At 37.6% G+C, this 16,844-nt stretch overlaps 1 protein-coding gene across 2 annotated transcripts in view; it reads left to right on the top strand.

Moving 5' to 3' along the window:
* Positions 1–16,844, top strand: part of OTOGL (otogelin like) — a 161,223-nt gene that overhangs the window by 62,955 nt on the left and 81,424 nt on the right. For both annotated transcript variants that reach the window (XM_030821838.1, XM_030821839.1), the window contains exon 25: positions 201–339. In XM_030821838.1, coding sequence (XP_030677698.1) covers positions 201–339 — 139 coding nt within the window. The remainder of the gene's footprint in view (positions 1–200; positions 340–16,844) is intronic.

Raw genomic sequence — 16,844 nt, 5'->3', positions numbered from 1 at the left:
ATAATTCATTTAAACAAAGTGAAAACCGTATGCCTAATTTGTCAATGTAATAGGTAGTATCAGAATGAATTGGCAGTATTCGTAAGGGATATTGGCTCATGAATTCTCTTGAATACAGACATTCCAATGTTACTGTCACTTGAAATCACTAGTTAGAGTCAAGTTTCTTTAGAAAGGTAACTTGTGTTATTTTTTAATAGCGTTTGTCGACGAGGAATGTTCAATTGCACATATTATCCATGCCCAGCAGTGTGCACAATATATGGGGACCGACATTATTATTCTTTTGATGGACTAGAATATGACTATATCAGTGATTGCCAGGTGTTTTTGATAAAGGTAGGTCACAGTTACACATTTTTATTTGCATTTGTATAAAGATTGAATGTAAAAAAGCAAGTATGCTGGTCCCTGATATATCGAGTTCATGGGTTATTTATAAAACCTATAAAACAATTATGTATATTTTCAACTTTTATTTCAGGTTCGGGGGTACGCATGAAGGTTTGTTAATGTGGGTAAATTACATGTTGCTGGGGTTTGGTGTACAAAGGATTTCATCATGCAGGTAGTAGCATAGTACCCAATAGATAGTTTTTTGACCCTTACCCTCCTCCCATCCTTCACCCTTAAGTAGGCCCCATTGTCTGTTCCCCTCTTTGTGTCCATATATACCCAATGTTTAGCTCCCGCTTATAAGTGAGAACATGCAGTATTTGGTTTTCTGTTCCTGTGTTAATTCACTTAGGATAATGGTCTCCAGCTGCATCCATGTTGCTGCAAAAGACATTTCTTTCTTATGGCTGCGTGATATTCCATGGTGTATATATACCACATTTTCTTTATCCATTCCACTGTTGATGGGCATTTAGGTTGATTCCATGTCTTTGCTATTGTGAGTAGTGCTGCAATGAATGTACGCATACATATGTCTTTATGGTAGAACAATTTATATTCCTTTGGGTATATACACACTAATGGGATTGCTGGGTTGAATGGTAATTCTGTTTTAAGTTTTTTAAGAAATTGCCACACTGCTTTCTACAGTGGCTAAACTAATTTACATTCTCACCAGCAGTGTATAGCTGTGTATAAGCGTTCCCTTTTCTTTGCAACCTTGCCAACATCTGTTGTTTTTCTGATTTTTTAGTAATAGCCATTTTGACTGCTGTGAGATGGTATCTTATTATGGTTTTGTTTTGCATTTCTCTAATAATTGATGGTGTTGAGCATTTTTTCATATGCTTGTTGGCTGCATGTATGTATTCTTTTGAGATGTGTCTGTTCATATCCTTTGCCCATTTCTAATGGGGTTGTTTTGTGCTTATTGACTTAAGTTCCTTATAGATTCTGGTTATTAGGCCTTTATAGGGTGCATAATTTGCAAATATTTTCTCCCATTCTGTAGGTTTTCTGTTTACTTTGTTGACATTTCTTTGGGTGTGCTGAAGCTGTTTAGTTTAATTAGGTCCCACTTGTCAATTTTTGTTTTTGTTGCAATTGCTTTAGGTGTCTTTGTTATGAAATCTTTGACAAGGCCTACATCCAGAATAGTATTCCCTAGTTTTTTTTCTAGGTTTTTTATGATCTTAGGTCTTACTTTTAAGTCTTTAATCCATCTTTGGTTGATTTTTGTATTTAATGAAAGGAAAGGTTCCAGTTTCAATCTTCTATATGGCTAGCCGGTTATCCCAGCAGCATTTATTGAATGGGGAATCCTTTCCTCATTGCTTATTATTGTCAGTTTTGTCAAAGATCAGATGGTTGTAGGTATGTGGCTATGTTTTTGGGTTCTCTAACCTGTTCCATTGTGTCTGTTGTGTCTGTTTTTGTACCAGTACCATGCTGTTTTGGTTGTTGTAGTCTTGTAGTATAGTTTGGAGGTGGGTAGTTTGATGCTTCCAGCTTTGTTCTTTTTGCTTAGGAATGGCATTGAATTTGTAGATAGCTTTGGGAAGTATGGCCATTTTAACAATATCGATTCTTCCTACCCATGAGCATAAAATGTATTTCCATTTGTTTGTGTCATCTTGATTTCTTTCAGCAGTGTTTTGTAATTCTTGTTGTAGAGATCTTTCATTTTCCCGGTTAGCTGTATACCTAGGTATTTTTTTTGTGTGTGTGTGGCTATTGTGAAGATTTTGCTCTCAGCTTGAATGTTACTGGTGTATAGAAATGCTGCTGATTTTTGTACATTGGTTTTGTATCCTGAAACTTTACTGAAGTTGTTTGTCAGTTCTAGGAGCCTTTGGGCAGAGGCTGTGGGGTTTTCCAGGTGTAGAACCATATTGTCTGTGAAGAGAGATACTTTGACTTCCTCTTCCTATTTGGATGCCTTTTATTTCTTTCTTTTGCCTGATTGCTTTGGCTAGGACTTCCAGTACTATGTTGAATAAGAGTGATGAGAGTGGGCATCCTTGTCTTGTTCCACTTCTCAGTGGGATTGGGTCTAGCTTTTGCCCATTTGGAATGATGTTGGTTGTGGGTTTGTCATAGATGGCTGTTAATATTTTGAGGTACATTCCTCTGATGCCTAGTTTTTAGAGGATTTTTAATATGAAGGGATGTTGAATTTTATCCAGAGCTTTTTCCTGCATCTGTTAAGATGATCACATGGTTTTTGTTTTTAGTTCTGTTTATGTGATGAATCACATTTATAGATTTGTGTATGTTGCACCAACCTGTCATTCCAGGAATAAAGTCTACTTGATTGTGGTGGATTAGCTTTTTGATGTGCTGCTAGATTCAGTTTGCTAGTAATTTGTTGAGGATTTTTGTGTCTATGTTAATCAGGGATATTGGCCTGAAGTTTTCTTTTTTCATTGTATCTCTGCCAGGTTTTGGTATTTCTTTAACTCATTCTTAACTTTTATTATTTATAGGTAATGGGCTAGTTCTTAAACGTTCTGTGCCTCTGTTTCCTCGTCTATAAAATGAGAAAAATAATTGTGAAAGTAGTTCTGAGGATTAAATAGATAAACATATATAAAAGGCTTAGATAGTATTTGATATAAAGTGAGTGTTCAATAAATGTTAGCCATTTTTATTGTTATTAACTTGTTTTGGTGAATATAAATGTAACACATTAAACCATAATTGGGTTATACATTTTTTGTGGTTATGACAATAAAAAGATATTATGCTGAATTCTAGAAATGCTATTTTGATGATATGCTTTGGTAAACTCCAGGCTTTATATATCTGATAAAATCCTTAAAATTTCTTACATTGAATGCATTTGAATTACCTGTATACTCAAATTTTAGACATCACTGATCACAGATTTACATTTCTAAATGAAAAATGCGAGCTTTAGAAAGAAGTCACATAAGAATAAACAAAAATAACATCTTTTCCTCCAGCAAACTAACTTATGATTAAGGCATTTTTTTCTGGATATGACTTTTATGTTATTAGAGGTTTGTGTGTGATTTTGTTATTTAAGCCTAAGTCAAGAAAACAGACTATCTTCCATTTTATGTTAGTTCTGTTAAATAAAAAATGAATAGTAAAATCTATAGCCTTTTAAACTTAAGGAAGGTTCTTGCTTATGTTTTATGTCATTGGATTTTCGTGTTGGTACTTGTCTTGGCTTCCTTTATGAATGATTTTAAGTTTCTTAAAGAATAAATACCTAGGAATGGATTTGGCAGTCATATAATTATAGCAGATGGTAAGTTGCCTATAGGGTATTTTTTTTTTTTTGTCTTCTGTTGTTTGGATTATTTTTGGAGCCTACGGAAGGCACACTAATGAATATACATTCTCTAAGTATCTTCTTTGAACAAGCCTCTTTTAGCAAACAATTTTATATTAGAATCCTTTTATATTAGAGTATAAATTTAGAGGCTTAGAAAAGTAGATAACTATTTAGAAATTTGAATGCGTAAACAAATATACTTTTCAGGTTGATTTTATATCAAATCCTAATTTTCCTTGATATTTAGGTGCCTCTGACACTCCTTTAAGTTACCTCCACCCTTGACTTTCTGGATATTATGAGTCTTTCTCTCTGGTTTCTTCTTTGTCTTGTGTTGCCTTTTCCTCTTACATAAGCTCCCACTCAGAGATGACTGATTTGGTTCCTTCAGAGCAAGGACCAAGTCTTGCTCATCATTGTTTCACAAGGGAGGAGTACCATACTGGGAACATAGTTTCTCACTGAATGTTTATTGAACTGGACATCTGTTTGTGGTTCTTTACCCCTTTCTCCTAGTGCTTGGTGTGTTCATCCACTTCTAAAATCTTAGCTACAGCTACACACTGATGAGTTCCAAATTGATATGTACAGCTCTGACCCTCAATTTCTTGACTATATTTCTGACTTAAGTTCATCCTCACAATAATATACTATTTCTTTCTATTTATCTTTCTGAGACTCATATTCTTATCATGTAATTGCTTCTTAAGAACTACAGTGACTTCCAGTGGCCTCCAATGGCTTCCAATAGCATCATAAAGTCAAACTGCCTACACCAGTCTTTCCAAAGGTTCTGTCAGCTCCATCCCTCATCTATGTCTTTTCTCAGTGTACTCTCTGTATCTGATTTCCTCTGCTCCCTCAAAGTCATATTTTCAGCTCACAGTTCTCTGTCCTGTTCTTATATCCTATTGTGTTTATAGTCATAACGTCAAAATTAAGCAGCTCATTATATTCTGATTATTTTTATGTACTCATCTAGATTGTGTATCATGTTATGTCAGAACTATGTGGTACACTTCTTCTGGGTTCCTCATAGGAGCTAGCACAATTATGGCTGAATTATGAAGCTAAAAAATTACTTGTTTGACTTTTTTCAACAGTCTCCACTTGAGAATAGAGACCACAAGCTTAAACATAAATTTTTAGTTCTAGCAATCTAATGCTTGTGATAAATGCATACACGAGCTTTCAATGTGAAGTTTTTAGAGCAGCACTTCTTAAACCTTAGTGTGCATGCACATCACCTAGGGATATTGCTAAAATATGAATTCTGTTTTCATAGGACTGCAGTAGGGTTTTGGGTTCTGCCTTTTCTTGCCTTTTCTTTTTTAAATTATACTTTAAGTTCTGGGATACATGTGCAGAACGTGCAGATTTGTTACATAGGTATACATGTGCCATGGTGGTTTGCTACATCCATCAACCTGACATCTAGGTTTTAATCCTCCCACGAATTAGGTATTTGTCCTGATGCTCTCCCTCCCTTTGCTCCCCCACCCCCTGACAGGCCCCAGTGTATGATGTTCCCCTCCCTGTGTCCATGTGTTCTCATTGTTCAACTCCCACTTATGAGCAAGAACATGAGGTGTTTGGCTTTCTGTTCCTGCATTAGTTTGCTGAGAATGATGGTATCCAGCTTCATCCATGTCTCTGCAAAAGACATGAACTCATTCTTTTTTATGGCTACATAGTATCCCATGGTATATATGTGCCACATTTTCTTTGTCCAGTCTGTCATTGATGGGCATTTGGGTTGGCTCCAAGTCTTTTCTATTGTGAATAGTGCTGCAATAAACATACGTGTGCATGTCTGTTTATAGTAGAATAATTTATAAATCTTTGGGTATATACGCAGTAATGAGATTGCTGGGTCAAGTGGTATTTCTGGTTCTAGATCCTTGAGGAATTGCCACACTGTCTTCCACAATGGCTGAACTAATTTACACTCCCACCAACAGTGCAAAAGCGTTCCTATTTCTCCACATCCTCTCCAGCATCTGTTGTTTCCTGACTTTTTAATGATCACCATTCTAACTGGTGTGAGATGATATCTCATTGTGGTTTTGATTTGCATTTCTCTAATGACCAGTGATGATGAGCTTTTTTTCATATGTTTGTTGGCTGCATAAATGTCTTCTTTTGAGAAGTGTCTGTTCATATCCTTTGGCCACTTTTTGATGGGGTTGTTTGTCTTTTTCTTGTAAATTTGTTGAAGTTCCTTGTAGATTCTGGATATTAGACCTTTGTCAGATGGATAGATTGCAGGAATTTTCTCCCATTCTGTAGGTTGCCTGTTCACTCTGATGCTGGTTTCTTTTGCTGTGCAGAGCTCTTTAGTTTAATTAGATCCCATTTGTCTATTTTGGCTTTTGTTGCAATTGCTTTTGGTGTTTTAGTCATGAAGGCTTTGCTCATGCCCATGTCCTGAATGGTATTGCCTAGGTTTTTTTCTAGGGTTTTTATGGTTTTAGGTCTTATGCTTAAGTCTTTAATCCATCTTGAATTAATTTTTATATAAGGTGTAAGGAAGGGGTCCAGTTTCAGTTTTCTGCATATGGCTAACCGGTTTTCCCAACACCATTTATTTAATAGGGAATCCTTTCAGTATTACTTGTTTTTGTCAGGTTTGTCAAAGATCAGGTGGTTGTAGAATGTGGTGTTATTTCCGAGGCCTCTATTCTGTTCCATTGTCTATATACCCGTTTTGGTACCAGTAGCATGCTGTTTTGGTTATGGTAGCCTTGTATTATAGTTTGAAGTCAGGTAGCATGATGTCTCCAGCTTTGTTCTTTTTGCTTAGTATTATCTTGGCTATATGGGATCTTTTTTGATTCCATATGAAATTTAAAGTAGTTTTTTCTAATTCTGTGAAGAAAGTTAATGGTAGCTTGATGGGAATAGCAGTGAATCTATAAATCACTTTGGGCAGTATGGCCATTTTCACGATATTGATTCTTCGTATCTGTGAGCATGGAATCTTTTTCCATTTGTTTGTGTCCTCTCTTATTTCTTTGAGTAGTGGTTTGTAGTTCTTGAAGAGGTCCTTCACATGCATTGTAAGTTGTATTCCTAGGTATTTTATTTTCTTTGTAGCAATTATGAATGGGAGTTTACTCATAATTTGGTTCTCTGTCTATTTTTGGTGTATAGGAATGCTTGTGATTTTTGCACATTGATTTTGTATCTGAGACTTTGCTGAAGTTGCTTATCAGCTTAAGGAGTTTTTGGGCTGAGATGATGGGATTTTCTAAATATGCAATTATGTCATCTGCAAACTGAGACAATTTAACGTTCTCTCTTCCTATTTGAATACATTTATTTCTTTCTCTTGCCTGATTGCCCTGGCCAGAACTTCCAATACTATATTGAGTAGGACTGGTGAGAGAGAGCATCCTTGTCTTGTGCTGGTTTTCAAAGGGAATGCTTCCAGTTTTTGCCCATTCAGTATGATATTGGCTATGGGTTTGTCATAAATAGCATTTATTATTTTGAGATATGTTCCATCAGTACCTGATTTATTGAGTGTTTTTAGCATGAAGGGATGTTTAATTTCATTGAAGGCCTTTTCTGCATCTATTGAAATAATCATGTGGTTTTTGTCATTGGTTCTGCTTTTGTGATGGATTACATTTATTGATTTGTGTATGTTGAACCAGCTTTGCATCTCAGGGATGAAGCCACCTTGATTGTGGTGGATAAGCTTTTTGATGTGTTGCTGGATTCAGTTTGCCAGTATTTTATTGAGGATTTTCGCATTGATGTTCATCAGGGATGTTGGCTTGAAATTTTCTTATTTTGTTGTGTCTCTGCCAGGTTTTGGTATCAGGATGATGCTGGCCACATAAAATGAGTTAGGGAGTAGTCCCTCTTCTTCTGTTGTTTGGGATAGTTTCAGAAGGAATGGTACCAGCTCCTCTTTGTAACTCTGGTAGAATTTGGCTGTGAATCCATCTGGTACTGGGCTTTTTTGTTTGGTAGGCTATTAATTACTGCCTCAATTTCAGAACTTGTTATTGGTCTATTCAGGGATTTGACTTCTTCCTGCCTTAGTCTTGGGAAGGTGTATGTGTCCAGGAATTTATCCATTTATTCTAGATTTTCTAGTTTATTTGGTAGAGGTGTTTAAAGTATTCTCTGAAGGTAGTTTGTATTTCTGTGAGATCAGTGGTGATCTCCCGTTTATCATTTTTTTATTGTGTCTCTATGCAAGTAAACTAGAAAATCTTCTCTCTTTTCTTCTTTATTAGTCTGGCTAGTGGTCTATCTATTTTGTTAATCTTTTCAAAAAACCAGCTCCTGGATTCATTGATTTTTTGAAGGATTTTTCGTGTCTCTATCTCCCTGAGTTCTGCTCTGGTCTTAGTTACTTCTTGTCTTCTGCTAGCTTTTGAATTTGTTTGCTCTTGTTTCTCTAGTTCTCTCAATTGAGATGTTAGGGTCTCAATTGTAGACCATTTCCATTTTCTGATGTGGACATTTAGATTTATAGGGACATTTATAGATTTGCCTCTAAACACTGCTTTAGCTGTGTCCCAGAGATTCTGGTACGTTGTGTCTTTGTTCTCATTGGTTTCAAAGAACTTATTTACTTCTGTCTTAATTTAGTTATTTACCTAGTAGTCATTCAGGAGCAGGTTGTTCAGTTTCCATGTAGTTGTGCAGTTTTGAGTGGGTTTCTTAATCCTGAGTTCTAATTTGATTGCAGTGTGGTCTGAGAGACTGTTTGTTATGAATTCCATTCTTTTCCATTTGCTGAGGAGTGTTTTACTTCCAATTATGTGGTCAGTTTTAGAATAAGTGTGATGTGGTGCTGAGAAGAATGTATATTCTGTTGATTTGGAGTGTAGAGTTCTGTAGGTGTCTATTAGGTCTGCTTAGTCCAGAGCTGAGTTCAAGTCATGAATATCCTTGTTAATTTTCTGTTTCGTTGATCTGTCTAATATTGACAGTGGGGTGTTAAAGTCTCCCACTATTATTGTGTGGAAGTCTAAGTGTCTTTGTTCATCTCTAAGAACTTGCTTTATGAATTTGAGTGCTCCAGTATTGGGTGCGTATGTATTCAGGATCGTTAGCTCTTCTTGTTGCATTGATCCCTTTACCATTAAGTAATACCTTTCTTTGTCTTTTTTGATCTTTGTTGGTTTAGAGTCTGTTTTATCAGAGATTAGGATTGCAACCTCTGCTTTTCTTTGCTTTCCATTTGCTTGGTAAATATTCTTCCATCCCTTTATTTTGAGCCTATGTGTGTCTTTGCACATGAGATGGGTCTCCTGAATATAGCACAACAATGGGTCTTGGCTCTTTATCAAATTTGCCAGTCTGTGTCTTTTAATTGGGGCATTTAGTGCATTTCCATTTAAGGTTAATATTGTTAGGTGTGAATTTGATCCTGTCATCATGATGCTAGCTGGTTATTTTGCACATTAGTTGATGCAGTTTCTTCATCGTGTCATTGGTCTTTATATTTTGATATGTTTTTGCAGTGGCTGGTACTGGTTTTTCCTTTCCATATTTAGTGCTTCCTTAAGGAGCTCATGTATGACAGGCCTGGTGGTGACAAAATCCCTCAGAATTTGCTTGTCTAGAAAGGATTTTAATTCTCCTTCGCTTATAAAGCCTAGTTTGGCTGGATATGAAATTCTGGGTTGAAAATTCTTTTCTTTAAGAATGTTGAATATTGGCCCCCACTGTCTTCTGGCTTATAGGGTTTCTGCAGAGAGATCCTCTGTTATTCTGATGGGTTTCCCTTTGTAGGTAACCTGACCTTTCTCTCTGGCTGCCCTTAACATTTTTTCTTTCATTTCAACCTTGGAGAATCTGAAGATTATGTGTCTTGGGGTTACTCTTCTCGAAGAGTAGCTTAGTGGTGTTCTCGTATTTCCTGAATTTGAATGTTGGCCTGTCTTGCTATGTTGGGGAAGTTCTCCTGGATAATATCCTGAAGTGTGTTTTCCAGCGTGATTCCATTCTCCCCGTCACTTTCAGCTACACCAATCAATCTTAGGTTTGGTCTTTTCACATAGTCCCATATTTCTCGTAGGCTTTGTTCCTTTTCATTCTTTTTTCTCTGATCTTGTCTTCACACTTTGTTTCATTAAGTTGATAATCAATCTCTGATATCCTTTCTTCTGCTTGATTCATTTGGCTAATGATCCTTTTGTATGTTTCACGAAGTTCTCATGTTGTGTCTTTCAGCTCCATCAGGTCATTTATTTTCTTCTCTAAACTGGTTATTCTAGTTAGCAGTTCCTGTAACCTTTTATCAAGGTTCCTAGCTTCTTTGCATTGGGTTAGAACATACTCTTTTAGCTCTGAAGAGTTTGTTACTACCCACCTTCTGAAGCCTACTTCTGTCAATTCGTCAGACTCATTCTCTGTCCAGTTTTGTGCCCTTGCCTGAGAGGAGTTGTGATCATTTGGAGGAGAAGAGGCATTCTGGTTTTTGGAATTTTCAGCATTTTTGTGCTGTTTTTGCTCTTCTTCGTGGATTTATCTACCTTTGATCTTTGATGCTGATGGCCTTTGGATGGGGATTTTGTGTGGACGTCTTTTTTGTTGATGTTGATGTTATCACTTTCTTTTTGTTAGTTTTCCTTCTAACAGTCAGGGCTCTCTTCTGCAGGTCTGCTGACGTTTGCTGGAGGTTTACTCCAGACCCTGCTTGCCTGGGTATCACCTGCGGAGGCTGCAGCACAGCAAAGATTGCTGCCTGCTCCTTCCTCTGGAAGCTTCATCCCAGAGGGGCACCCATCTGATGCCAGCTGGAGCTCTCCTGTATGAAGTGTCTGTCGACCCCTACTAGGAAGTGTCTCCCGGTCAGGAGGCACAGGGGTCAGGGACCCACTTGAGGAGGCAGTCTGTCCCTTAGTGGAGCTTGAGCATTCTGCTTCAAGATCTGCTGCTCTCGTCAGAGCTGGCAGGCACAAACATTTAAGTCTGCTGAAGCTGTGCTCACAGCCACCCCTTCCCCCAGGTGCTCTGTCCCAGGGAGATGGGAGTTTTGTCTATAAGCCCCTGACTGTGGCTGCTGCCTTTCTTTCAGAGATGTCCTGCCCAGTGAGGAGGAATCCAGAGAGGTAGTCTGGCCACAGCTACTTTGCCATGCTGTGATGTGTTCCGCCCAGTCCAAACTTCCCAGTGGCTTCCTTAACACTGTGAGGGGAAAACCATCTACTCAAGCCTCAGTAATGGCAGATGGCCCTCCCCCAACCAAAGTCAATCATCCCAGGTTAACTTCAGACTGCTGTGCTGGCAGCGAGAATTTCAAGCCAGTGGTTCCTAGCTTGCTGGGCTCCATGGGGGTGGGACCCGCTGAGTGAGACCACTTGGCTTCCTGGCTTCAGCTCCCTTTTCAGAGAAGTGAACAGTTTTGTCTTGCTGGAGTTCCAGGTGCCTCTGGGGTATGAAAAAAAAACTTCTGCAGCTAGCTTGGAGTCTGCCCAAACAGCTGCCCAGTTTTGTGCTTGAAACCCGGGGCCCTGGTGTTGTAGGCACATGAGGGAATCTCCTGGTCTGTGGGTTGCAAAACCCGTGAGAAAATCGTAATATCTGGGCTGGATAGCACAGCCCCTCATGGCTTCCCTTGGCTAGGGGAGGGAGTTCCCTGGTTCCCTGGCCCCTTGCACTTTGTGGGTGAGGCGACGCCCCACCCTGCTTCTGCTCACCCTCTGTGGGCTGCACCCACTCTCTAACCAGTCCTAGAGAGATGAACTGGGTAATGCAGTTGGAAATGCAGAAATTACTCACCTTCTGCATTGGTCTCGGTGGGAGCTGCAGACCAGAACTGTTCCTATTCAGCCATCTTGCCAAATCCCCCAGGTTCTGCCTTTTCAATAAGCTACTAGATAGTGCTCCATGTCTATGCTCCATGTCTATGGACCATATTTTGAGTAGTAAGGATGTAGAACATTTTACTTTCTTTAACAACCTGATTTTAATTATTTTTGAAATTATTCTCTTCTTCTGCATAGTCAAATTTAAGTTACATTCAGAAAAAAGAAAGTTTTGCTGACAATATAATGTCAAACATGACATGTTCCCATTGGATATATCATTACTGTTAAAGATGTTTGTTTATGGTATCATTTTAAGTAGTAAGACAAAGATTCTGTGAAGCTTTATTTTTCATTTTGTATATGGAAAAAATATTTGCACATTTCTGTCAAAAGCATCAAAAATCTTGTTCATGTGTCAGCATCTCTACAAACATTTTCCAATGTATGGTGGTGATCTTTGTTCACATTATTATTTCATTCATTTAATAAAACAAATTTAGGGGCCTATTAAATATAAAGCATGCCAGTAAAGACATATCTACTATTTATACTCCATATTAAGACAGATTTCTCTAAGAAAATTCTAAGGTTTTGATGGTGGGGACGATGCCTTATATTTCTTGTTATTCTCTCCAAGTCATTTTGCAGAATGCTGGGCATTTAGTGAACTCAATAACTACTTGTTAGTATTTTCTCCTGTTACTCTCATTTTCTTTTGTAGTAGAGAAAACATAGCATTCATCATTGTCGTTTCAAATAGTGATTGTGCAGAAAATATTTCAAGTAGAGTATTTGTCTTAACTCTGAGTCCTGGCAAGAGGAAACTATAATCTTTTGTTTCTGTTTAATTGTAGAGAAATAATATCAACTAATAAATAATGGACAAGGCCAGAATCTAATAAAAGACGTACCATAGTTTCTTTTCAAATGATATTTTTCTGTCTCTCTAGTTCTTCATTTCTATGAAAGACAAATCATAACAGGACCAATTTACTTGCAAAATAAGTTTTAATCGTAGTATATTTGGCTTGATTATTTGCATAAAATGCAGCAAGAATAATTATTGTTCATATAGGCTCTTTTATGTTGGCTTTGTTGTAACTTTTTCATAATGTCAGGTTAGACCTTTTAAAAGCCTCTTGAGGTTAGCCAAGCTAAGGATTTATATGTGTCTGCAAATACCTATATGAATTGGGTTAATTTCTCTCTTCTTGAGGTTCTAAAATAACTTGGGGTTCCTAGGCCTGTCAGAAAGTGATGTGCTTTACTTACTACAGGTGACAAACATTGTAAAGGAATTGCATAAACAAGGTGTCGGGCCAGTCTGTATGAGAGGCTTTGGTCAGCTCTATAATGTCAACTTAAATTCCCCAAAGAAGTCCAGTCATATCTGTAAATATTTCATCCTAGTCAAAGCTGTGGTAAAATAACCAGCGTCTCCAACTGTTACAACAGAAAATAGATTCCTATTGAACTTATGCAAATAGCTATATTGCCATAATTTAAGAATACTCACAAATGATTTTTAAATTCTGGACAAATCAGATAGGAAGAATTATGCCTTAAATTTTGCCCACAAGAGCATATTTTACTCAATTTGTTGTAAGCTATAAATAGCTCAAAAGAAAGAAATGTTTTCTTTTCTTTTTTTTCTTTTTCTTTTCTTTTTTTTTTTTTATTTTTTTGAGATGGAGTTTCACTCTTACTGCCCAGGCTGGAGTGCAGTGGTGCAATCGTGGCTCCCCACAACCTCCGCATTCTAGGTTCAAGCAGTTCTCCTGCTTCAACCTCCCAAGTAGCTGGGATTACAGGCATGCGCCACCACACCTGGCTAATTTTGTATTTTTAGTAGAGATGGGGTTTCTCCACGTTGGTCAGGCTGGTCTCGAATTCCTGACCTCAGGAGATCGGCCTGCCTCGGCCTCCCTATTTGCTGGGATTACAGGCATGAGCCACTGCGCCTAGCAGAAATGTTTTCTTGACTTTAGAAAACAAAACATAAAGAAGCCCAATGTTTCAAACAAAAAAGTCGTAAGAAAACATTTCAGCCTTCTATTAGTTCAGTCCCATGCAGTTAACTCCTGTGCTGCCCGGTATTGGGTCAGCAATCCTCACGAACACATCTGCTCACCAGTGAGAATCCCGGAAGTTTTCTCTCTAGTCTGATGGCACAATCTCCAAAGTAATAAGAAACCTGCCTTCAAGAGCAGCTGTCAGAGTCCTTTCCACAAACTTCCTTAAGGAAGCAAGTTGTGGACTGCAGCTGATTATAAAGTGCTTTTTGGGAAGAATCAAAGTAAAACAATAATTGTCTGTGCATGACAAAAGTCTTAGACTAGCCATGGTTAAAGACACAATAGATAAGGAAATTTGATTATTTCTGTGGCATACAATAATTTAATGTAATAGTCATAATTATTCCTGATAACATAGATTAAGACATACCAGAATTATATGAATCTTATATAATTTTGGAACATATATTAATGACACATTCATATAAAAATAACTCAAAGTTAAACACCATTTCGTATTTGACAATGATTCTGGTATAATTTTAACATACCAACGGAGATGAATATGTCTGGCTCGGACTTCAGGAGACCTAATATCCGAAAAGTTAGTTTGAGGCCAAAAGACTGAATTTAGAATTTGGAAAGGTTATCAAATATCAAAGGCTTAAAGCACTTGATATCGCAAGATAGAGTCACAGATAACTGTAAAATTAGTCATTTATTTAACCAAAGTGATAATTCAAATATTTTAAAAAGCAAAAACCTTTACTCTTTGGTAGAGAGGAGACTCAGTTTCCTAAATAATCTTAAAACTTAATAAAGACAGCTAAAAAGGTAAATTTAATCTGTCTCCCTCTTCCCTTTTTTTGTTGCCGTATACTCAAAAGGTAAATAAAAATCTTTTACTATCTCTTAATATTACACAAAGAGCTTGTTCAAAAGAGAAAACCAAATTTTACCTTTACATTGTGCATTATTAACACTGAAGTTAATTTTAAGAAATATATCCAATTTTAATTAGTTTGATCACAAGGTAAGATCTTTGTAAACTTTTTGTAACCTTTTACAATATTTACCGTTCTTTTTCCCAACTTTTTATGTCTTCTAATAAGAACCTTATGAAGGTGTCAACTGAAGGGTGGTTTTGGCCCCAGGCAGCAGAGAGTCATGGTTGACCTGATGTCATTCTTGGACAACTCTGGGCAATCTCTGTGTGACTGCTCTATTTTCTGCTACTCAGGCTAGCATGTCTAGCTTTCTTTTCTGTGTCTTTTCTCTACTTTTTCTTCAGTTCAGTCATCATTTCTACTTCCTCATATGTTCAGCTTGTTTTTACCTGGTCAGCTGCTACTCTTCCTTATATCCTTTACATGTTTATTCACCCTCAGATCTTACTGCAAAACACTTTAAAAAATCGGTATTTTATGGTTCAAATTTGAGAGAGAATTGAATAGAATATAGTTCGTTTTTTCTGCCAGCATTGAAGTCCCTTTGCCCATAAACGAATGTGCTGCCTTGGGACCTAAACCGTGGCTGCCTGAGGCTATGCTATCAGCAGAGACTTTGTGTGGGATAATTACCCTTAAAAGGGGCTGGGGCTATGACAGGTGCTGAGACTGACATATCGAGTATAATTATATACTTCCTTGACAGGCGCTGACAGTTTCTGTTTCAGAGTCATTTTGGGGCATATTCTGTATTAAAGCTTTTAGTACCTGAGAATAAAGGTTTTTGAGGAGCCCATGTGGCACATTGATATTGACCTTTTTCCTCCAGCTTTGTTGTCATTATTACTATGTTGCTTAGCAACTCTGTGGCATTATTTCTAAACCTAATATTAACTTGAAATACATTAGAAATGGAAAGTATAGAAATGTGACTTTTAGGTATATTGCTATTGTTACAAATTACTGTCAGCATAGCATGATATTATAAGACAAACCATACAAGATAGAATATTTCTTGACATTTCAGATTTAATATAAAGGATGAAACTAGCATTGAGGCACTTTAATTAATAGCAATAAAATATAATGGCAATAGAAAGCCTTTCAATCAGCTTTTCACATCCCTTAATCTAAATAACTTTTCCCAAGAGGAAGAGCAAAACAAAACCCTGAATTACGTATTTTTCCCTCTTTGAAAATTATGCAGAAAGGCAGAAAAGTTTGACATTATTTTTTTGAGCAGTACAATGCCATAATCATCTTAATGACCCTTATTATTTTGCAAAAGGATTGTTTAAAAAGCAGCAAAAGCTCCCAGCATCTGTGAAGGAAAAATGGGTTACAGAGGGATATATTAATTACTCCATCTATACCATTCATTAAAAACCTATCCTCTAGGCACTATAATACTTATTAACAAGGCAGAAAGAATTTAGCCAAAATAAGAGATGAATTGAGCTAGTTTTCATATTGCCAGTGTTGTGAAAAACTAAGTGCAGAGAATTTACATCAAAACCTCTATGATCATTAGGCAAGGTGGTTTACACCTCTAATCCCAGCACTTTGGGAGGCTAAAATGAATGGCTCGCTTGAGCCCAGTAGTTTGAGACCAGCCTGGGTAAACATAGTGACACCCTGCCTCTACAAAAAAATTTTAAAAATTGGTCAAGTGTGATGGCACACAGCTATAGTCTCCCAGCTACTCAGGAGGCCAAAGTGGAAGAATTGTTTGAGCCTGGAAAGTTGATGCTGCAGTGAGTCATGATCATGCCACTGTGCTCCAGCAGCCTGGGTGACAGGGCAAGACCCCATCTGAAAAACAACAACAACAACAACAAAAACAAAAACCAAACTGTATGATTGCCAAACTTTTCTAAGACAGAGGCTCACTGTCACCCAAGCTGGAGTGCTGGAGTGCAGTGGCGTGGTCTCAGCTTACTGCAACTTCAGCCTCCCAGGTTCAAGCGATTCTCTTGCCTCAGCCTCCCGAGTAGCTGGGACTACAGGTGCATGCCACCACGCCTGGCTAATTTTTGCAATTTTAGTAGCAAAAATTAGTAGAGACTGGGTTTTGTCATGTTCGCCAGGCTGGTCTTGAACTCCTGATGTCAAGTGATCTGCCCACCTCGGCCTCCCAAAGTGCTGGGATTACAGGCGTGAGCCACTGTGCCTGGCCTATGATTGCCAGACATTTAATGACTTTTTCTTACTGTGAAAATAAACCCTGACCCATATGTCTCAAAATGGAAAAAGATTCAGGAAATGTGTGTGAGCCTTTGAAAATTGAACATTGAATCCAAAGAGAAATGTCACATTTCTGCCTTTCCTTTTAACGAAATCTCTACTGTCCACAATCAGTGAAAGGGCTCTTAGAGCAGTAGCTTTTAACTTTGGGGGAGATTAG

The sequence above is a fragment of the Nomascus leucogenys genome, chromosome 10 (genome assembly GCF_006542625.1).
Source record: "Nomascus leucogenys isolate Asia chromosome 10, Asia_NLE_v1, whole genome shotgun sequence".
NCBI lineage: Eukaryota > Metazoa > Chordata > Mammalia > Primates > Hylobatidae > Nomascus > Nomascus leucogenys.
The sequence above is the reverse complement of the archived record's forward strand: the minus strand, read 5'-3'. Positions and strand labels throughout refer to the sequence as shown.